The 23,814-nt window shown below is 42.6% G+C and overlaps 1 protein-coding gene across 2 annotated transcripts; it reads left to right on the top strand.

Annotated features, from left to right (window-relative positions):
• The first annotated feature begins 306 nt into the window (after nucleotides 1-306).
• On the top strand, nucleotides 307-23,116 carry LOC141016421 (zinc finger and BTB domain-containing protein 16-A-like). Of its 2 annotated transcripts, XM_073490779.1 has the most exons (7): nucleotides 307-746; nucleotides 2,001-3,255; nucleotides 5,717-5,814; nucleotides 8,169-8,255; nucleotides 17,126-17,296; nucleotides 18,413-18,580; nucleotides 20,464-23,116. In XM_073490779.1, exons 2-7 carry the CDS (start codon nucleotides 2,087-2,089, stop codon nucleotides 20,691-20,693), a joined length of 1,923 nt encoding a protein of 640 aa, XP_073346880.1. In that variant the 5' UTR covers nucleotides 307-746; nucleotides 2,001-2,086; the 3' UTR covers nucleotides 20,694-23,116. The 2 variants fall into 2 exon arrangements, with proteins under 2 accessions (XP_073346880.1, XP_073346888.1); XM_073490787.1 differs by lacking the exon at nucleotides 307-746 and having other exon boundaries at nucleotides 1,926-3,255.
• Nucleotides 23,117-23,814: the final 698 nt, after the last annotated feature.

The raw sequence follows: 23,814 nt of genomic DNA, 5'->3' as shown, positions 1-23,814 counted from the left end.
GCATTGACAAGAAACATTTGTCTCTACTGCAAGAACGTTCGTCTCCCCTTTTTTCTTTTCTTGTCATTTCCAACGCTAGAAGTAGATAGATAGATAGATAGATAGATAGATAGATAGATAGATAGATAGATAGATAGATAGATTGATTATTTATTGTCCAGGACATTTGTTGCCACAGTCTGTACAGAGCCTCCATACATAGACACATAAATACTGTAAACATCCATAGCACATATACATGACAGGCATCCATGTATAAGCAATATAACATAATATAATAACATAATAATATTAATTATCACTTTTGACTCCAAAATCTGTCATCATTTTAATTTGACAGTCTTAATCTGACTGTTTAATCAAGTTCTCTTAAACCAGGTGAATGTTTTAATTAAGATCGGTTGCTAATTATTTATTAACAAGACACCTCCTCCTCTTCTTCAGCGAATCAGTTCATTTCACGGCTCTTCTTCCTTTCTCTTTCTTAACAATAACACTCCACCTTTTTTCCATCACGCCTCCTATCCTCTTCCCGCTAGACACATTTCAACACGTGGTTTCTCAAGACTGGTTTTATTTTGAAAGCGCCACTCGGAAGCGGTGCTGTCCCCCCCTCGCTGCTTTGACTGTCGCGGCTGGGTGATGATTTGCTTACTTGGAGCAGGACTGAGTTTGGAGCGGGTACTGTGAAATGTGTAAGCATGATGTTGCCTGGATAATCAGCGGAGGACGTTAGGAGAACAGAGGTAAGAACAGCTGTGACAGCCGACACTTTGACCACCCCTGCGTCTTTATTCCACTCTGCTCTGATCCAACTACTTTTCAGTCTCATTTCAACAATTAATATGTTAAATAATGGCAGTTTTTGCGGGCGGGTTGTTATAATTTCGCTCACCAGCACACATGTGGGGATGGATCTAAGTTTGGCTGCAGCCCGATTTAGATTTTACAAACTTGATTACGCACGGACCGGATCGCACACTGGACAGTTCCTCCAAAGATTATTCTGGGTTAAAAATGTGTCATTTCTCAGACATCACGCGTCCACCCCCTCCCCTCCTCTCCCCTCAAACACCGTGCAGACAGTAAATAAGCGTGTGCGGAGGGTTAATTTGTCGCAATGTGTTTGGATAATACCGGCGAGGTTTTTGCGCGTCTGCACCTGATGCGCTCTGATGTTGCGGTTAGTTGAGGATGCAGCCTGTCAGCATCACTCGAGGTGCTGCTGAGTGGTCCGACAATACTCATCATCACACAGAAGCCGGATCATCACTCACTCTGTCGTTCAAGGTGTTTAAATGTTGAGGAGAGGAGGAAAGAAAAAAAAAGGAGAAAAAAAACACGTCGCGCTCCATTTTCACGCTCTCATCCATCTGATAGTTTTATAACTTATTTAGGGATTTTTAGCGGAGCTGCTTAATTGTCTCCAACACATCTAATCATGAACGTGCGCAGCCTAAATGAACTAATCAGCCCTCCGAGGCGTTTGTTAATAGCAGGCCTACCTGTTGAGGGCATGTGAGTGAGTGTGTGTGTGTGTGTGAGAGAGAGAGAGAGAGAGAGAGTGTGTGTGTGTGTGTGTGTGTGTGTGTGTGTGAGGAGCTTGATAAATTGAACCGTCACCTCTCAGTATGCAGACGTTATTACAGCGACGTGACCGACTCTGAACGAGACCTCAGACTAATCACCTGCAATGGAAACTGTTGCTTTGCCGCTTATCGACCTGTTGTCTGTCTTTGGCTCGTAATTAAAATAAATAAACATGTTTCGGAGCATGAAATAAAACCCCTGCAGAGATCAAGAGAGGGTTTTTTTTTATATTTCTTAGATTTCACAGAAAATATTTTATCAGATGTTTTTTGTTTGATTTTGAAATGATTCCTGCTGACTGACCATGGAGTGGACACTGGAGTTTAATTAACTACCTTTTAGATCACATTGTGAGCCAGACAGCCACTAATGATCCTCTGCCCTCCTCCCCTCCTCCACCCACACCACAGACCTACAACCAGCTGAAGGCAAGTGAAGCAGCCACACCTCATGCGCGGGCTCAGCAAAGGTCCGAGTGGATACGGGTCTGACAAACATGGGTGTGCTCCAGCTCCACAACCCCACTCACCCCAGCACGCTCCTGCAGCGGGCCAACCAGATGCGCCTCACCGGCACCTTGTGTGATGTCATCATCACGGTGGACGGCCAGGAGTTCCCGGCTCACCGCACCGTCCTGGCCTGCACCAGCAAAATGTTTGAGATCTTGTTCCACCGCAGCAGCCTGCGCTACGCCCTGGACTTCCTGTCCCCCAAGACCTTCCAGCAGATCCTGGAGTACGCCTACACCGCCTCGCTCCAGGCCACCGCCGAGGACCTGGACGACCTGCTGTACGCTGCGGAGATCCTGGAGATCGAGTACCTGGAGGAGCAGTGCTTGAAGGTGCTAGAGACTATCCAGGCGGAGGAGAGCGAGGAGGTGGCGGTGAGGAACCCCAGCTCCGGAGACCACAGTGACCACAGCCGGGCCAGGCACTGGAGGCACATGTTGATGTCCAAGAAGCATTCCATACAGGATGGACCCACCCGCAACTCTCCAACTGCTCTGCACCACCTGGCGCTGTACCACATGGCGGAGAGGAGCTCTCCCGGTCCAGAGTCTGAGGCGGCTCCTGAATCGAGCCCCAAGCTGGACGCAGAGGTCGACATGGAGGGTTCTGAGCAGCCTCGACCAGAGTTATCTGAGGCCTCCTCCCAGGATCCTGCCAGAAGTATAAAATCAGAGAACATGCAGGTGGATGATGCCAACGGCTGCGAGGGCAGGTCCTCCAGCACCGGGGAGGGAAGCTGTGCGTCTGACCAGGCCAGAGACGAGAGTCCGGGGACGCCCCTGAGAGGCAGCGTGATCACCAGCGCTCGAGAGCTGCACACAAGCCCAGAAGACGGGGGACAGGTGGTGGGAAACTCTCTTGACTGTTTCCCCGGGATCTCCGAGAAACATCTGGCCTCCATATACTCTGTCCCCTCCAACCACACAGGGGAGGGGATGCTGCCTGTGTCCGTGTCAGTGGCCCCGTCCCTGGGCGTGCCGCTGGACCCCAGGGCGTACAGCGGCCTGCTGCACCAGGGCTTGCTGCACAGAGAGCTCCTCAGCAGGCTGGGCCAGTTTGCAGCAGGGATGAGGCACGAGGGCCAGGCTCAAGGCCAGCTGTGTTGTGGCGAGTGTGGGCTTCAGCTGCACAGCAGGCAGGCCATGGAGCAGCACAGGTAAAAACTCCATCAACACCGCATTTCTTACACTTCCCTGCAGCATCACAGTATATTTGAAATCTATTTTAGTATCTCAATTAATGGAAAATAAAAAAAAATTAAAAAAATGTTAATCCAAAATCTAATAATCACAAAAAGAGGGCACAAAAACAACACAGCGACACTGACAAAGGTGTGTTGTATCTAATAAAAGATGTGAGGGATGTGCCTGTGTGCTCGTGCAGTGCGATGAATGAGAGCCAAGTTGTTGATTATGCTGTTAAGAGGAGCATTGGACACGCGTCTCTTGAAATCGTCCTCGGGATCTTTTCCCCCCATCCTGTTAGAATACTTTGAGAGTCAAAAGCTGGAAGGAGCACCAGCAAATATGTTAATTTATTCCCAGGGACACCTGCACTCATGTCTTAACAGTGAGACGTCTCGGGAAGTTTTTCAATCGGGTCTTTGTTAGGGATTTGATATAAAGAGGCCTTGGTGTCGCATAACGCTGTTATTTACAAAGCCTGATTTTTCTAAATTCTGTTTGATTATTTGTGCAGAAGCGTGCCTCACACAACAGGCTGTCTCCCAGGCTATTTGATATGCATTCCTTTGCATCAGCAGAGAGGAGCCTCTCAGCAGGGACCGGGCTGGACGCTTCAGCTCAATGATGGATAACTTCTGCTTCCCGACTCGCTCTGTTGTTTTGTTTTGTTTTTTTTTTATTATTGTTTTTTCCTCCTTTATTTACGAGCGTGTCAGTTTAGATTTTGCCACTGTACACAAAAAGTTAGACTAGCTCGATGACAACTCTCATTAGCTTGATTGCAGATGTTTATGATTGTGCGTGCTCGGCAGTGTTTGACTCATCGCTAATCATTAGAAACAAGACAAACAGAGAGCCAAAAAGTCCCGTTATGCAGCTAACACACTCACAGTCTTCCTCTATCGGCGCCTGTGGCTGACATTTCAGCCTCGTGCGACTCTGGAGTTGTGTTAAACCGCCCGGTGAAACAGAGCATCCTGTGGGATATTTAGTGATGCGAGTTTCTTACTCATGGAGACAGGCGGATGTCCGCAGGTTGAAGGAGTTGCATTGGTGGCGCTGCTTGAGGACGTAATGAAGTTGCTGTAGGTCTGTAACCAGGTCACTGAGCATACACCTGGTGTGCAGATTGACATTTTGTCATGTTGTTACAGAAGTCTCTCCTGGCACAGTTTTAGCATAAAAAACTTTTAATTCAACAGATTTTGGTTTTAGAATAAAGGGACAAAAAATAGAGAAAATTTAAAGAATATTTGTAGTTTTGTCTGACATTAGAAAAAATAGAACTACAGCATTTCAGGTCATTTTAAAGGTTATTAAAACATCTGTGAATTATAATTACAGAGATCTTTTGTATGGTTAAAGACAACTGTTCCGAACTTAAAATTCCTTTATAGGAATTTAAATAATACCAGTACAATTTTATGGTATCTTTGCCTTTTCAGACTATTTTTGGGGTGTCTTTATTTTGGTAGAGAGGAGACAGGAAATGAAGGGAGAGCAATGAAATGCAACCAACGTCCCTGGCGAGACTCAGACTTTGTGATTACATGGTCAGCGCCGTGAACCCCCAGGCCATCAGGACGTGCCGTATTTCAGCCTTTTTTTAAAGTAGTTTCTGCGAAGAGAAAAAAAATGGTTACATTCAAAATAAAAGCTTTAGGTCTCACGTGAACTCTCAAGTAGATTATCATCTTTAAAAAGTCCTCAAAGCCAGAAGCCGTCAGTGCTCTGAAATAATTGTGTTTTCTAAATATTTCAATGTTGATTCGACGTGTGTTAAATTCCATCGCAGGGCCACAGCGTGTGTTTAATAATGGACTCTTGTGAGGCCATTTTCTCTGCTGTTAGCGGGGTGATATAAGGATAACAGTACAGATGCCTCGCATGCTTGGATGTGTGTGATATGATATGATAGGTTTTGCTGCCGGCGGAGCTTCAGCGAATCATCTTCTTTTCTCCTTTTCATTGCAGTTACAGGAGAAGTGTGTGTGTGTGTGTGCATGTTACGTTGGGATGTGAGTTTGCGCGCACATGCATGGTGCGTGTGTGTGTGTGTTTGTGTGTGTGCGTGCGTGCCCAGTGTCTTGCAGTGCTGGCGGGTGGAGGCACGCGTATGTCTGCACTCTGAAATTAGCCAGATATCCTATTGTCTGTGTTCTTTTTGCATTCATGCGTTGTGATTCACAACTCCAAGGGCCTCTTACACTAATGATGTTGCATTCAGCGAGGGATTCTTGCCGGAATTAAAACATGCTCCTCTTGTTACGGGGACAATGATGCTTCTGGGTTTGGGAGACCTTACAGAGGGGGGAAAAAAAATAAATAAAAAAAAGGCGTAGAAATGAGATACTTCTATTATCACGAGTGCGTTTTTCACCCTGTTCTCGTCTCTCTGTTAACACGCTCACATTAATGTTTGTCTTTCCGCAGGAGGCTGCATAACGAGGAGAAGGGCCACGGCTGTGAATACTGTGGCAAACACTTCCAGGACAGCATGCGGCTACGGATGCACATGCTGTCTCACACAGGTACTTAGTAACTCTCACACTCTCATCTCAGAGTATTCAGTGCTTATGAAGCCTCTTGATAGTGCGGCCTTTCAAATGCACCTGTTCATACTACAACCCCCCCCTCCCCTCCCCCTCCTCCTCCTACCAGTTAGTGCTGCTCCGAATACTTGGATCATGCTTTCTTTTCCATGCTTAGGTCTGTGCACCTCTCCCTCCCTCCCTCTCCGTCTCTCTCTCTCTCTCTCTCTCGCTCTCCGTTTGAATCGTTTCTGTGTTTTTTCGGAGACTCTGGCAGCTCGCCAGCTCTGCCCCTTCTGAGTGATGACATCATCAGCTGCCGGCAGGCCTGGGTGTTCTGCCAGTGTTCCGAAGCGTGTGTGATGGCTCGCTCGCAGATGTGTGTCCAGGAACACACTGTACCCAAATGCAGACTTAATCAGACCTGACTGCTCTCCCAGCTACTTTATCCAAAATAGAGAAAGAGGAGCGGGGAGGGGGGGGGGGAGCAGGGGGATGGGAGGAGGAGGAGGAGCAGAGGGGGGGGGGATCAGGGACTAAAAATGAAACTAAAACAAAAACCTCAGTTGGAATATGTGTATAGACAAGGCGAGGTCCCTGTCCTCTCCGCCGTCTCTCTGAGGATTGTTCTGGAATGACATTCTGCTGACAGACGAGAGAGAGAAACTGCTTCTTTAAACTTCACCTGAGTCGTCCCTTTTTCCTCCTCTGTACCCTCAACATAACCCTAAACACGCGGATTGTCTTGCATTTGCGCTCAGACCTCGACAACGCGCTTTGATTTTCAATTCGCAGTGACATCCACGACAGCGGCACCTTTAACCTAATTTGAATTTTTGCATAAACTCTCCCCATCCCAATGTGTCAACCCATAATACTACAAAAAAAAAAAGAGATGTGGATCTCATTTCTTTGTCACTGTGTATTTCGGTATAGCAGCCTTAGATCCCGCTGGTTGCTAAGGAGCGAGTGCTCCACTGCTCTAATGGGCTGATTTGGTATTCAGCTCGATGCTGGCTCTTATTTTGGTATGCCAGACAAAGTGTTTTGATGGAGGACGATTGCAGCCGCGTCTGGAGACAGTTTGATGGTTTATGGATGAGAGCACACTCCGTGCCTTTGACTGCACAAGACAATGCACTATGTTCTCTTCTTCCCTTATCACACAATCTCACACAACACAACACACCACACTGGACAGCGTCACACAACATCAGGATCTACAACATTGCTCTAGTGTTACTACTACACAAGACTGCTCTCTACCAAGTTTTATTTTCGCTCCGTGTAACAAAACGCGCCGTTCCAAAACAGTAACAGTTTGTTTTCAAAAATTGTTGTTTTTAGAAAATGAACAGATTGGGGCTTTTTTGTTATTTGTGTGCAGCAATGGGAACAGTGGCACAGTGTCTGAGTATAGAGGCATCGTAAGAGTTGAAAGAGGACCACATTTAGGCTGTAGCGCTCAGAGTTCCCAAAGCTTGTGGGTGTTTTAATGAGTCATTTTAACTTCATTTAAAGCCAGCTGAGCAGAAAATAGATCAGTGAATGAGCCCTGGGCCAGTATGGATCTGCAACCGATTTACATCTCTGTGAGAGCCAACCCACATCCAAACAGCTGTGTGTGCGTGAGAGTGAGAGTGAATGCCTGTGTGTGTATATGTGTGTGTGTGTGTGTGTGTGCGTGCGCGCGCGCGCATATCTGTCCTATGTGTCTGTCTGTGCAGGTGTGAGGTGAGTGCAGAACGAGGATTGAACGTTTCTGCAAGCAGTATGCATACTTGTCTCTTTCATGTCCTCATCACAATAGACAAGGGCATTCCAAAGGTGAACTGGGAACTGTAGTTACAGTGTATGCGATGGGATTTGGGGTGTTGACTCTGAACTGTTTTTTTGATAAAGGGATGTGCCGTAGGCGGGAAGCGTCTGCTGTAGAGAGAACACCCAGTCCTTCTGTGGCCTCTCAGGCAGACAGTCTGCTCACTGTTCAGAGACTGATAACAGGGCACGGTAAATAAAACTCTTCAGCTCGGCTCTTTTTTGTCAAGAAGAAGGGCCGTTGCACCCTGTCTGGTGCTTTTGTTTGTCCCTGAGTTGTGTTTTTATGGCGCTTTCCTCTGCTCCATTGTACTCCGCGCATTTGCTTCCTTGTGTTAACACCTGAAAAGCGCAAGTGTGTGACAAGCGAGGCTCTTTGGTGACTTTTGAATTGGGGCGCCTTTGTTCCTCTCTTGTTGCTTCTGCCACAGTTTCTCTTTAAATGCTAAATTAACTGACTTGCTCTACAATTACAAAAACACATATGTTTACTGTCTGATCAAGAAACCTTCTTATGAATTTGATTTTATCTACAGCTCCCGCAGAGGCGCTGGTGTGTGATCAGTGTGGAGCAACATTCTCTTCAGAGGATGCTCTGGAAGCCCACAGGCAAACACACACAGGTACTTTACAAACGTGTGCATGCACTAACACTCCTTCCACACATACACACACACACACACACACGTTCTGTCTAACCTGGGCAGCATGCATCGAGCTGTTGAGTAAGCCGTGACTACAGCACTTGTGATCAGGGGTCTAAACTTGCTTGTCATGCTGGCTGGGTTAAACTGTTCCTGTCATGATGCTCCATAATTTATCAACAGGGAGGTGGGAGGCCCTCTCACATATCACCCACTAATATCTCTTGGCATCCAGACCCACCGCATGCCACTTTGCCGCGGCCGTAGCTTTACAGCGCCAGCATTACAGTTTCACAGACACACTATCCTCACCTCCTGCCTGAGAGCTCCTGTGGAATTATTTACACTCACTCACACACACACTCGACAACCAGACAAACACCTTTTGTTTTTCATTAAGAAAATGTTCGTATTACAAGCTTTTTTTTTGCCCACTGAGTGTCTGGTGTTAACAGTTGGCATCAGGATGAATCCAAGTATTTTTCCCTCAAAAGTTGTGTGTTTTTGGCCAAGCGGCTGCACAAACCTGGACGGTGACAAGTGATTTGCAATCTGGGCTCTTATAGATGGAACAACCTGCCAGAGGAGCTAAAGTCGTTTTTAATCTTTTAAATCAATTTTTAATGCCCACACTCCCAGACTGCTGTATTATTAGCAGCAAAGAAGCAAACATTACTCATGTGGCACTTTTCAAAACATAAGTTACAAAGTGTGAAGAGGAAGAGGAAAAGGGATACGAAACACAGACAAGACCTTATATAAAACAAGGGGAAATTAAGTTTAAAATCATTCAGTTAATTTCAATTCAAATCTTTATTTAAGGCTCGAAAATCATTGAGGTTTCTTTGTCCAGATGCACAAAAATAGTTAAAAAAAATATTTAATTTCAAACTCAAACAATTGCCCACTGAGGTTAAGTGTTTTGAAGCTATATACAAAGAAAACAAATGGGTTTCAAGAGTAGTATTTGTTTTTAAAACAGTCAATAAGTATTTGTATTACTATTATCAACAGTGTTATTTTTAGTGGCACTTCATTATTGAAGAAGAGTGATAAGGGGTTTATAAGTTGTCAGTAACGACCTTATTGATGGTTAATAAGTAATTAATGAACACGTTCTCTATCAACTTTAACTTCATCGTCTGTCGTGCAGTCAAGAGAAACATAAAACACACAGACAATAAACGAAGATACATAAAACATAATAAAATACGTAAAATGTAATTATAAAACATTTAAAGCAAACGCTAATCCAGCCACACAAGCTAACACAAAACTATACATCAGTATTAGTAATAATTCCTAAAAATAAATTAAATGTAGGCACACAACCTGTTAACGGCAAAATGTTCTTATATTTAACATGTGTTCGTTGGTGTACATTTATCTGCCTACATGTTGTGTTTTGTATTTATAGCACTTAATCCGTCAGGAACCTTCCCATGAAGTAACCCCGACACCTTCTGAAAGAAAGCTTCAAAATGACTTATAATGACTACATAAAACCCTGAAATATTTCTAATTTCATTTATACCTCAAGGCTGGTTGGTGTATTTTTAAGTAGAGCTGAAATGACTGGTCAATTAATCGATTAGTTGATAGACAGAAGATTAATCAGTAACTTTTATTTATATACTTACTAGGTGCTCCCATGGAGTTTATCCTTTACACAATCATGTGTTTCACAGAGTGTTACTATCACCTGTTATCAATGAACCTGTTTACATGAGGAATGATCCAAACAGGTGTTTCTGGAGCCTTCCATGACTGTCGCAGTCTTTTGTTGCTCCTGTCCAAACTCGTTTGAAACATGTTGCTGGCATCAAATTCAGAATAATCACATATTCATAAAAATCTTGTTGATGAGTTAAAATATTAAATATATTATCTTTGTACTGTTTTCTTTTGAGTATATGTCAAAAAGGATTAGGATCATATTCTGTTGGGGTTTTACTTTGTACTGCATCCTGCCTCTCTTATGTCAATGTTTGCAGGTGTTCTTATCCTTCTATGGTAGAAAAATGAATATCTTAAGGGTTTTTGGACTGTCAGGTGGATACAGCACGAAACTTGGAGACATAGCCTTGGGCTCCGGGAAATTATGATGGGTACTTTTCACACATAATCAGACCAAACAATTAAACGATTGATAAAAATGACGATCTGCAGATAAAGCGATGATGAAAGCAATAGTTAGTTTCAGCTAGGGCTTAATGTCTTTGTGGATTCAGTCGATTATTATCTCGATTATTCAATGAGTTTTTTGTAGGACTGCTCGATAATGGAAAAAACTTGACATTGAGGTGTTTTGGTATTTTTGATTTTGTGATATGAAAAATATCAGGAGTTTTCACCACACAACCTGAATAGCTCTTTTTGGAAATAATCATTGTAGAGTCATTGGGGCGATCAGGGAGTGCATTTTATGCATGACCCTCAGAAGCAACAAGGTCCCATGTGTCCAAGAACCCTTAAATCGGATGAAATTATTCAATAGGCCAACTTCTCTTGTAGATTAGTCATGGAAAATGTGAACCATGGAAGTTTTCCTTTTGTATCAAGCAGTAAAAAAGTTGCAGCATGACATCTTTTGAGTTAATTTGCCTTAGTCTACATTGTGATGTCAATGCTGAAACAATATAAAGTGCAGCCCGAGTTGTTTAGTCGATAAATGTTGAAAAACATTGATCAGAGTTTCCCAAAGCCCAAGATGACACCCTCAAATGTTATGTTAATGTTAAAAGATATTCATTTTGCTATCATAGAGGAGTAAACAAAACATAAAATATTCACATTTAAAAGGGGCACTATGTAGTTTTAGAGAAGAAATTCAAACTCAGAATTTTAATATTTACAATATTAATGAGGTAATAATACAAAGTCAGAAATATTTATTTTTTCCATTAGTGAATAAACAAGCTGTTGTCAGAGGAAAATGAGGTCCCCAGAACACTGTTTGAAGCTAGAAAGGTGGCAGGGTCCGCCACATATAAACAAAGTAAAAACAGTATGAAATTGTGTTGTCCTTTAAGGTCAGTTTGTTTATTCAGTCATGAAAACAAAGAGTTTGCTTATTTAGTAGTGTTTTCTTAAAAAATACTCAAACCGATTAACATCAAAATAGTGTTTGTTTAATTCAACAGTTGACAACTAATCAAATAATTGCTGCAGTTCTAGTTGCAGCTTTATTTTGGAGTGGACAAACCTATGACCTATTTTTCAACTTTATAATAATAATAATATAATTAAAAACATCAACATGATTATAGTGAGTTCTGTATCATAACAGCTTCTTTAAATCATCTGAATTAGTTTATTGCCTTTGATAAAATCATTGCTGACAACCTTTAAAGCCTTTTATAAGTACGTGTTGTAATGAAGTGCCACTTTTCTCTAGAATATTACCCCATTAGCTTGAAGTGAGAAAGCTTTCACAACACGCGTTTGACTCAAACCTCTCCAGCTGTGAAAAAAGCCGTATTGTTGTCAGACGGTACATATGCCTGGCAGTGTCTGAATCCACACCTTTTCTGCTACTGTCAGAGAAAGGTGATAACCCTCTCAGGAGCATTGGCATGTAACTGTAACTCCAGGTGGCACACACAGTATGAATACTTAATGGATGTGGACATGGAGGGGTGTTAACGATGCCCAGAAGTTTCTACCCTCATCTCCCCGAGTTGTAAACACCCAGAGCTCGGTTTCAGCTTGGCAGTGTATCCAGAGCAGGCTACAGGAGGGCATTACTCTCTCATTTTGTCGTGATCTCAGCGCGCTCTGCTGTGACGCATGACCCTTTTTACTGACACTTATGGCAGCTCTCACAGCCGACATGAGCCACAGGTAATTTAATCAGCGGCGTTGAGGTTATGTGGGGAAACGTTGCTCCGACTCAATGCAAAGATTTACAACCTGCGTATTTAATTCCCCTAAAAACACAGGATTCTTTCAGCGCTTTAGTGCCCATCGTGCAGCTCGGCTTTAATTTGCCATGTGGCATAACCAGTGAGCCAAATGAGTTTCCTCTTAGCAGATTAACACTTGTCAGACCTCAGCAGCTGCAACACTGCTGTCCACCTACTCTGGAGGGCAAATAATACTACTTTTGGGGGACCTTACTCTGGAGCAATTTGGCAACACTGACTACAGTTAAAGTCTCTTTAAGCGTTTTGATATGTCAGAGGTGAATGGCCGTGGGTTGCTGGAGTTAGAGATCAAAGAGGGGGGCGTTGGGGGAGGGAGGTTAGGGGCGGAGTGGACTGTGGGAAGAGAGGGGGGTAGGGGGTATGTGAGGACTTCCTGAGGGCAAGAGGATTGCTGCTGGTGTTGGATGCCAGGACTGAGAGGAAAACAACATCATGTGCTGCTGTTTACTCCTCACCACAGCACTGTCATAGTCTCCTCTGACCTACTTGTCAGAGCCCAAAATAAAAGAATGGATCTGTCTCCGAATTGCTCTCACAACAAAGGGGTTTGTTTCATCAGAGCAAGTCAAGGCTCTGGGGCACCGAGCTTTCAATTTTGGAAAACCCAAGACTGTAGCTTATCTCCAGCACGCACAGAAATCGACTGTATATGCTTCAAACCATGCTGGCCGACCATTTTGCCACCTTGCCTTCAAGGCAAAGGCCGTAAGAGTGCTGCCTTTGTGTACTCACAGCAGCTGCACTGCTGCTGTTTCCACACATTACAGGCTGCTTCATCAAGTGAATAATATTACCTTCTGTCTGAGCCCTAATTAAACAGTCCTTTAGTCCATTCAGATACAGCTCGGGTTTTATAATGCAGCCCTCTTAATGCAGACCTTTTAGCTCGCCTAATTGCGTGTCCGTCATACTGCACCCTCTTGTTAATACCCAGTTGTAATTCATACAAGCCTTAAACTGAGTTGAACTGTGCTCTCTTTGGCCATTGTGCCCCCAGTATTTATTTGCACTGACTGTCGTGATACACAAAGCCCCTGGTTGCCAGTGAAATACAGTAGATAAAGAATAATATTGTAAACATTCCAGGAATTGAGGCGAATGAAACAGCGCGTGACCTCAATGAACCGATCCATGGAATGGTGGTTAAACATGAGCAACGTATCTCTTGTTGCATTAATTATTAAGTCGGTTGTTCTTCACTCCGGTAGATTAGCAGTCTACTGATGAGCGCCCGGGGTTGTTTAAGGTACTGTAGTGTTTGTGTGTGTGCGCTTCTGGATTTGCCACATCTACAGGGAGCCGCTGTCTGCATGAACACTTACAGTAGCATGAATGCACAGGGTCATGTGAGGTCCAGCACGTAATGTAGCCTGCATGACTGTGTATGTTTAACTGAGTCATATCAGTGCGCCTGCAGACAGAGTGCACACTGTATAGACGCTGAGCCGTCAGACATGGTTTCTACTATAGCTGGTAGACATGATGTAATGTCACAAATTGTGACATTTGTGGAGATCTGTTTGGCTGTTAAAAGTTTTATTAAAATACTGCCAATACTTTTTAAAAATTACAGTTAAAATGATTTGTTTTGTTTCAGCAGATATAAAAGAACAAATTATTCACTAATCAATCAGTTTAATTGCCGGGCTCCGGACACTGAAGTTAAGATTAACACAGGAGAAATTATACAGATTTGCGGTCGTCACTGAATACAATCTCTTGTTCAATTTGCAGTGGGTTTACTCCCAGATTCTCAGGGTGGGAAAACTTTTGTTTGCCGCTTGAAAAGAAACAGGCTGCGCTTATTTGTGAATGAAGGGATTAGCTTGAACACTTCACCCCAACAAGGACCATGATCCTATCTGGTTGCCTAGACACATGGTTTTGTTTCTTAGGCAGCGTGAGAGCGTGGCTGGCTCCCACCTCACTTGGACTGAATAAGTGGCAGATGTATGAAGGCAGACCATGTTAAATCACATGAGCATACACATGGTCTTAGTGGAGATATGCTGGAATAGCATAACAACCTCAAACCATCCTGAATCACCAGCCTAATTATGCATTAGACAAGCAGCTCAGTGATATAATGCACACAGTAAATGTTTATATTTTCTGCCTCATAGCAGAATCTCTTGAAAGTAAATCATTATTCCCACTGTTAAGGCTCCCTCCCACTAAACACAATGCTCAGTCAACTCTCCAGCCTTTGAGGAATACCATTGATTACATGGTATTTACCCCATTGAGGACCAAGGGTCAGGGGTCATCCTGTGCCTTAAAACCCAAATCCCAGGCCCATTGTCTGGTTAAGGGTGAGAAAGCAGGGGGCAATGACAGCCAACTTTAGGGCTTATTCTCTCATAAAGAAGCTCCTCTGCACTTATTACCAAAGCTTACTGGAAAACTCTACAACTGCAAATCCTTTTTGTTTGAAAAGTTAACAGAGCGCAGCGAGGCGAAATGCCACCACTAACACACACAAACACTTCCCTGCCTCCGAAGGTTTTTTGTTTACACTTCAAGATATTATTTGTTATTTTTGTTTTCCGCGTCGGCTGCGCGGAATAAAACCCGGAAAAAAACGACTGCTGAGCTGTTGTCACCGTGTGTCAACCTGAGATCAAGAGTGAGATTCTTGTGACAGAATATTTGTCATATTTCTTTACTCAAGTTTCAGTATTGTTGGTGACAGAGGGATCAGGGTATACATCTGCAAGAGTGTGCGAGTGTGTTGGGGAGTAAGGCTTGCTTTGCCTCCACAAAGGAGCCGGGATGTTAAAACTTTTAGACGCAGACAGAACAAAGTACGCAGGCTGCATCGAAACAAGCATTTACAATATATGATATTTAATAAACTGAGTGTGGAGAGAGGGCTGATTAAAGTAGCTTTGAAGTGTCTACAAGGTGAATAATATGTTTTTCAGTTGGTTGAGGGCTCTGCTCGGCTTTGCCTGCAGCTAAACTAACCTGGACACATTGGAACAGAAAGTACTCCCCCTGCTGGCTGCAGCCAATACTACCACAGATAAAGTGGATCAAGGCAGCACATCACAGGTCATGCAGAGACTGCATTTTGTGCTTCTGAAATGTCTTTAGATAGATCATTATCCAGACTCCGCTGTTGCATACTGGCTTTAGTGAGGTATGACTCAGGCAGAAAGTGAAGCTGGTCAGACAGTGAAAGGATTTCCTGTATGGTCAGCGGATAAGGGGAGTGGGGAGGGCGCAGAGGCGTTGAGAATGCAGCTTCTTTTGTCTTCAACTAAAATATTGTGATCCGTGGGTGAGAAAGGGCCTTGGTCATTAGGCGACAGCATAAAGACAGGGATTGTAGGAGTTGCGTGAGGAGCCTATGACTAATGGGCTTGGTCAATGAGGGCCTGGACCTCTTTGTGTGCCCTTTGTACAAAAGTCCACAGGCTAAAGCCTCTGAACAGGTGCAGTTCATTCCAGCGGATCGCCTCCCTGCAGGATTGTTAAGATCAGGGAATGTCTTTCATCCTGTCTTCTTTCTGTTAATGATTACGAATGATCAGTTCTATTAGTGCCATTGAAAAAAAAATTCGAAACTAGGCTCAAAAAGAAAACCCCATAATTTCAAGAGAAGCTTTGTCATTTTATGCCAAATTGTACTTATCCGTGAAATGTGAAGTCTAAAAAGGGCGTCTTGCATTATTTGAGCAAATTGTGATACGTGGATTAGTAAACAATACACAGTGAATGTTTCTGATTTATCCCTGAAAATGTGAATTTGCCTGGTTTGTTTCTTTTTCTCTCCACTTTGAACAGGCTTGTCTGTTAACTTGATAGAACCTAAAGCGAGTGTCTGACACTCTTCCCTCTTAGTATGAGTGTGCTGTATCCCTTTCCCTGCGTTAATTCCAATTTAATTGCCAGTTGCCTCAAGGCACTTCAATAACAGTAACAAATGATTTGATTTAGTGGACCTCATCAGACTGCATTTTAAATGCGACACAGCAACCCCACTTGAATTCCAATGAAGTGCTGGCACAGTCCTCTGTTTACTAATGATCCTCCGCTGGAGATGTCTGATTGAATCTGAGTCAGGAGCAATGGGACCTGCTAGCATTGTAAATGATCTGCAACCTGAGCAGACAGAGAAATAAGGACCTCATAATCTCACATTAAAGCCTCACTCTCCAGGACATGCACGTTATATCCAATGCAGCTGATTAACCAGCCCCTCAGTCTTACCACACATATGAATTTGCATCGGTCTGAATGCCAGAACGGATTTGAGTGCTGGCGTACACAGCCTGTAGATCAAGTGTTGACTGTATGACAGCCAATGGATCTTCTTCACATAGCCATTTTGACTGGAGCTACCCTGCCAGCGTCTCCCTATCTGTATTCCTCTCCACACTCTGTGCAACAGGAAAGCAGCCCCAAAGAGATGCCAGGTCACACACAGGATTAAACTGGATTGTGTTTTTTCCTGCAGTCCTGCCTTTAATGGCTTGATATCACTACTTAACATTCTGCACAGAGCGCATAGTGTAGGCATCATTTAGGGTGGAGCTACTATCAGCCGCTCTTTGAGCACAGAGACAGAGGACTTCACAGGCTGGAGCTGACTCCTGATGGGGAATGAAGAGAATAATTACACATCTAACACACCAGGAAGGAGCCATTGATTGTGTGATTGGCATGCTGTGCATTGTGTGGGAAATTCTTAAAGAAAACAATGACTTTCATGGTTTAAAATAGAACGTATAAAGACTCACAGTTGAAAGTGCCTCTGGGCTTTTAGGGGAGTTAGTTTAGGTAGAGGCACTTGCTCTTTGAAAGAAGCTTTTCCCTCAGAGGACTCACACAAAGTTGAAGTGACCCAGTTTCCCCACTTAAGGCCCTGTCTGTGTATGGTACTGAAATAACTGTGTCTGTGTCTTGTGCGTTCTCCAGGGACTGACATGGCGGTGTTCTGTCTGCTGTGTGCAAAGCGCTTCCAGACCCAGAAGGCCCTGCAGCAGCACATGGAGGTCCACGCAGGCATGCACAGCTACATCTGTAGCCACTGTGAGCGCCCCTTCCCCAGCCACACCACCCTCAAAAGACACTTGCGCTCGCACACGGGTAAGAAACGGATGGTTTGCACCATCACGGTTTTATCTGTGGCGCTATCTCCTGTCGTGAAACATAAATATGTGGTGTTAAACACGTGTGGTGGAAAGAGACAAAGACGGCTGTATTTATTTTGGTATATGGGTTAATTTCCTTAGGTTACTGGCTTTAAGGTTTTAGTCAATTTGCATGCATCCTCTCCCACCCTCCTTTTCCCGTTCTCTATAAGATGACTCACCTCTCTGATGACAGCACTGTACCGTTATGGCCGGTGCATATTTTGGGCAATTTCATCCTGTTTATATTTTGGGTTCTTAGACAGCCTTTGGGCTTCTGCAATTCACGGCTGTCAGTTCTAGTGTGGTTCACCCAAAATGATAGAGGAAACCCAAATAAATATTGAAGGAAAAGCAAATGGAAATGACTTGTCTGTGTGTTCTACCGAGGGTGAGTCTTGGTGCCGCAGGAGACGGAGAGATATTTACTGAAAAGATGTCCCCCTTTCTTCTTTTACCTTAAATAACACTCCCAGCTGTCACGACGGCTTGATGTCTAGACAGGAGAAATACATAATTGATGTGAAGAGACAGAAGTGAAGGGAGTTTTGGCCATGGCAGCGTATCTTGTTTGTATGCCATTCTGCTTGGAAGTAACATTTTGTAAATGTCATCTGCTCCACAGTGGGGTGGGGGATTGGGGAGAATCGGCCTGTAATGAGGAGAGCAATGTATCCTCTGACTTGGCTGTTGCTGTGGACACTGAGATAATGAGGCACATAGGTCATTGGAGATGAGTCAAATCCTCAGCCTAGGAGAGAAATAGATTAACTACAGTATAGAGAACAGAGCAGCACATGCCTGAAGGGCTTTTATTAGCTATTAGCAGACAGCCAAGAGGAGTGTCCTCATGTCATAACATTAGCAACGTCTGAAAGCACATTATTTCCCCCCGCTTGATATGCATGTGCAGAAAGAGCTCTGTGACTGTTTGACCTATGCGGCTACATATGCACCATACCATGTCGTGCCAAAGGATAAAGTTAGCCTTTGACGCGATCTCACGATAATGGGGCTGCTGTGTGTTGGTGTTGTGGCTGCCGCTGCTGTTGTGACACGACTGTGTTTTCAGGCGATCACCCGTTTGAGTGCGAATTCTGCGGGAGCTGTTTCAGAGACGACGGCACGCTGAGGGGCCATAAACGCATCCACACAGGAGAGAAGCCTTACGAGTGCAACGGCTGCGGGAAGAGGTTCAGCCTCAAACACCAGCTAGAAACACACTACCGTGTACATACAGGTGAGAGCTCCCAGATGTTAAATAGTTCCCAGTGAAGCTACTTCTTTACTGCTGTTTGAGAATGCTTTGAAAACTAGAGTGCCAAGGTTTTTTGGAAAATTGCAACTATATATATTTATGACCTGTTTTTAAAGATTTACATCATCAGTCGGAACAAATTCAGTTGAAGCTGAGTGCCACCGACAGGCCAGCGAACTCAGAAAATACTGAGAGTCAGACTAATGCATTTATGACTTTGGACTTTTAAGGAGATTTTTATGTGTCCTAGAAAAATATATAATTTTTAGAGTATAACAGCTGCATTTACGATGAAGGACATTAATTCTAACCATTTAATTTTGGTAGTTTAGCAGCTTTTAAAACCGCATGTGTCTTTATATTTAATCACTTTATATCACTACCAAGCTTTGGGAAGAAGCAGGGGGGATTCAACACATGAAAAATGGTGTCAAATGTCTAAGACACGATGTACCGCCACAAAACCAAACATCAGTATGGAGGGAACGTAGCTCGCTTTTTCTTTATGACTCAAAATAAAAAGCAGGCAACTTGCTGCGCTCTGTTGGAGGCTGTGTGGGAGCACAGAGTTCTGACCACTCTGTTTTCTGGACCTGTATGAAGATAATGTTTATATTGGGAAAATGTTAATGCTGCTGTTAAAAAAATATTTTGGGATATAAAATCCCCAACACCTGCTTTGTGATGTATCGTGGGAACACTGAGAGAATATTTCTGCTTGACTAAAGTTTTGCTGGCAACAAGAAGGAAAGCCATTACCAGGAATTAAGGATATCGTATTTTAAAAAAGGAGTTCATAACTTGCAGTTAATGCACACCTGAGGGTAAGACAGGCTGAGATGGATGATTCATATTCCACAGCTTTAATAAGATGTGTTGTGTTGAAACTTGCAGACTTTTTCCCTCCTCTTTTTCTTCTGCTGCTAAAATTTCACAAATAACGATAAATAGCCGATAAATATAAATTTCTTAATATCGGGCCGATAATTTATTGGTCCAGTATATAAATTATGCATCCCGACAAGTAAATATTCCAAAACAGGAAGAGTGGCTGGAAAATGTTGGAAAATCCCCCCAAAAAATACAATAACTGAATAAATTCATAAATTAAAATGTGTGTGCATATTGAAATATATTAATAAACCTAATTATTAATTTATTAATTCACATTTTTTTTGTTTGGCTTCCTGTATTATTAATTATTAGTATTATTATTATGATTATAGCCCAACCAATATATCCAGTGGTCGATATTATGGGCATATCACAGATATAGCGGTATCTGCGTAAAACGAAAATTGTTGGGTTTTTTTAATAATGCAGAAAAAGATACTTGAAATCATTTATAATTATTTAATTTCCACTGCCCTGATGTCACTTTAGACAACAAAGTTTATTGTTGAAACTGTTAAATATCCTGCCTGCATTACATATGTTTCCCACATTTGAGGGATCATTGCAAAAGATGTGTTTACTTCCTGATCTGCATCTGCCTCAAAAATTGAGTATTGGTCTGGCTCTAATTATTATTATGATTATTATAATAATAATTATTATTAAAGAACCATCGAATGAAATCATAGAAATGCAGCTCCACATTTTATTTCAGGTTAGATTTTACTGACTTGCTATCTGACTCCTCGCTGAGGTCAGAGACAAACTGTGGATGACGCTCACTGGACAATATCTAATATCGAACTGAAGGCAAACCGATATAGGTCTAATCCTGCCGCACAAACAGACAGACAACACACAATACGACAGTGGACAGTACAGTGGACTGAAGTCAAGGTGAATCCCATTTCACCTGGCAGGCCTCTGACTCCGGGTCTACAAGGTTAATGCTCTGTTGTTGAATTTTTCAGGTGAGAAGCCATTCGAGTGTAAGCTGTGTCACCAACGGTCCAGAGACTACTCGGCTATGATCAAGCACCTGCGCACTCACAACGGAGCCTCTCCGTACCAGTGCACCATCTGCCAGGACTTCTGCCCGAGCCTGGCCGCCATGCAGAAGCACATGAAGGGCCACAAACCGGAGGACGTGCCGGCGGACTGGAGGATAGAAAAGACTTACCTGTACGTCTGTTACGTCTGAGCAGGACTTGGACCCAACGCACAGTCTCTCTCACACACACACACGTTGTCAGTGTCGGGTGAAGACCTCGTAACTCCAGTGTTGCTGATTTTTTCATGCTGAAAGATTACATGTTTCTCTAGGTTTAAAAAAAAAAAAAAGACTCTTTTTGGATAGACTGAAAAATGCATTGTGGGAAGTTGTCATTCTTAGGAGATACAAGGTTTTTACCTGACAGCAGAGACATGCAAGCACGAAAACAAAATGTGTGTACACGCTACACTAGGGCTGCTACTAATGATTAATTTCATTGTCAATTAGATTATTTTTTACTACTTTAGTGATGAATCTGAAAAAAAATGTCAGAAAATCGTCACATTTTTGGTGACTGCAAATAACTCGTTGTGTCAGACCAACAGTCCAAAGAGATTCAGTTTATAAAGATATAAAACAGAGAAAAGCAGCAAAATTCTCAGAAGCAGGAAACTGAAAATGATTCACAATTCACCCCGAAATTGACTCAAACGTTCAGCTGATGATACAAATTGTTGACATCTCCTTATCGTTTCAGCCCTAGTGCACACAAACGTACACACACACACACACGCAGTTTTGATAATAACTGTATCTCTAATGGATCTACTGTGGGTTCAAAATCGATGCCACAATGGCTGCGACTGCTGACCTGTACGTGTAGCAGGAGCTTGGTTTTTTTTTATTGATCCGCTAAACCATCAGGCAAAACCTGAGTCATCTTCTATGATTGTGCCGTAGATGTTGAAAATAATTCCACGAAGGCTTGATTGGCTGAACCTTTGCAACACTTTCTCTCTCCTAAATTCCTGTGACTTCTCAGTTTTATTTTCTGCTGTTGGATTTTTATTTTGGAGTTGTTTATTTTCTGCATGTTTTACTTGAATGGCTGCCACGTTTTGACCTCATAAGCTTGATCTCTTTAATTGCCTTGTCTTTCTTGCAGTGGGTGTTATTGTTTTTCGAGGTAGCTGGCTTACAATTTGAGTTTCTCTCCTGCAATGTAATAGGGTTTTTTTTTTTTGCTATTTATATGTTGTTTATTTGTTACCAAATATGTGCTGGTTTTTCATCACACAGTCGATCGTCTCTAGGGATGATTTTTCTAGTAGAGCAAGCTCTACCTCTCCTCACTTTTCACCGTTTGTTTTTAGACCTACTGCAAATTATTCACCCATCAGTAGTTTTTAATTTTCTAACAAACACACCCTGATTTAAATGGTCAAACAAAAACAGTGTGTAAAAAAAAATGCCTCAACATGGCTTTTATGTGTAGTTTTTTATCATTAACTATATATAGATGTCTTATAAAAATCACAGAATCAGAATTTTCTAGGAGAAAAACTGAAGAAAAGATGAAACGATGTTGTTGTTTGTTTTGTTTTTTTACAAAACCTGAAAAGAAAAATTCTGACATTGAATCACTATGAGCAGGTTATTGTCAGTTAATAGTGTAGCTGTAATGTACAAACTGTCATGGTATGTTATTCCCTTATGTGAGCCTAACACGGGCCTTATAGATTTAAACATGTTGTATTTTTGTATTACAGTAATTTGCTATCTGTTTACATTTGGTATGATTTGAGAAAACATCTTAATGTGTGTGTTTTATAAGTCTCTGATTTGATTAAGATCTCCCTCCCTTGTGCCTCTTTTATAAGTAGAGCATCGATGTGCTTGAGTACATGGGTCTGTGCTATTGGTAGTTGTTTCTGGGTGTTTGTTTATTGTTACTTAATTAAAGATAGACTGCCATGTTAGATCCACTTTGTCTGAACATTGCAACTGGAAGCAACATACTGTGATAGTGGCTGATCCTCTGAGACAAGCGTGTACTTTTACATCAAAAAAAAAAAAATTTGCTTGGAACTTGTTATCCAATTGTTCCCTTCAAAGTGACAACGGGCTGAGGTCTCTGGATGAAAAACAGTGTGTACAGCAAAACTTGGCGTCTGTGGGCATTACCAATGCCTTCTTAAGTAGCCAACAACACTCAGTGCCATGAAAAACACACATTCACTGTATCTATTCTACATGAAACATGCACTATAAACTGGATTTCCTCGGTGGACCAAAAGAAATAGAGCACTTTTGTTTGAAAAGGGTTTTTTCTTTGATCTTTCTATGTTGTGATAATGCAGATGTCCTTTTATTTGATGTGTCCTAGAAGGATGTGATTAGCATTGTTTAGATTATGTCAATGTCTGTCTACCTCAGGGCCAGATCAAAGCTTGACCTGGTATCCAATCAGGGTTGTTCTTCTTGCCATGTGTGCAGTAAAATCCCTCTTCATTACAGCTTTGTAACACAGTGTGTGAAAGTGTTTTCTCAGTGTGGATTCAGGCACAACTCTGTATGCGTCAGTGTTCGGTGGCATGGTTAAAAAAAGAATAAAACAAGTTACTATTTTATGCATCTCGTCTCATTTGCCTGCTGTTTCTGCCGGCTGCATTCAACAGTGAGAGTCTGTGTGACTCTGTGCATCGCAACCTTTCCTGTCCCCTACAGCCCCTCGCTGATGAGCTCAGCTCTTCTTTGACACCCATTATGTTCCAAATGTGTTTGTCTGAATTGATTTTAAACCCGATGTTATTTAACACAATTCATGCTATAAAAGTGGATAATGTTGGGCTATTTCTTCATTCAACTGAACGCTTAACATTTAGATTGGTCTGGGCAAGTTTTCATTTATAGTCCACTTCTACCACTGTGACTGGCAGTTGCTGGGCCTTTCAACCATTTAGCCATAGCAATTTTGACTATTTAGCCTTTACTTTTAGCTATTTCGACCATTTATCCTTTACTTTTAGCTATTTTAACCATTTGGCCTGTTACTTTTAGCTATTTTAACCATTTAGTCCGTTACTTTTAGCTATTCTAACTATTTTACATTAAGCTATTTTGACCATTCAGCCCGTTACAAAAAAAACACCTGATGAAGACCTTCAACTGTTTACCTTTAGCTAATGATTTCAGTATCTTAGACTATTCATTTGTTAGCTTACAATTTCAACAGCTTCTCCATTACTTTTAGCTATCTATTGCAACTGATATATATTACTTCAGCTAACTAATACTTTAAGCTAACTATATTAAACGGTTTATCCAT

Source organism: Pagrus major, chromosome 2, assembly GCF_040436345.1.
Source record: "Pagrus major chromosome 2, Pma_NU_1.0".
NCBI classification, from domain to species: domain Eukaryota; kingdom Metazoa; phylum Chordata; class Actinopteri; order Spariformes; family Sparidae; genus Pagrus; species Pagrus major.
Note: the sequence above shows the minus strand (reverse complement) of the source record. Positions and strands in the feature narration are given on the sequence as shown.

What these genes read in the sequence shown, in the direction of transcription:
- LOC141016421 (XM_073490779.1), top strand. Translation starts at nt 2,087, where the DNA reads ATGGGTGTGCTCCAGCTCCACAACCCCACTCACCCCAGCACGCTCCTG. An exon ending in ACACTTGCGCTCGCACACGG is followed by an intron (nt 17,297 to 18,412) that starts GTAAGAAACGGA and finishes CTGTGTTTTCAG; the next exon opens with GCGATCACCCGTTTGAGTGC. An exon ending in ACACTACCGTGTACATACAG is followed by an intron (nt 18,581 to 20,463) that starts GTGAGAGCTCCC and finishes TGAATTTTTCAG; the next exon opens with GTGAGAAGCCATTCGAGTGT.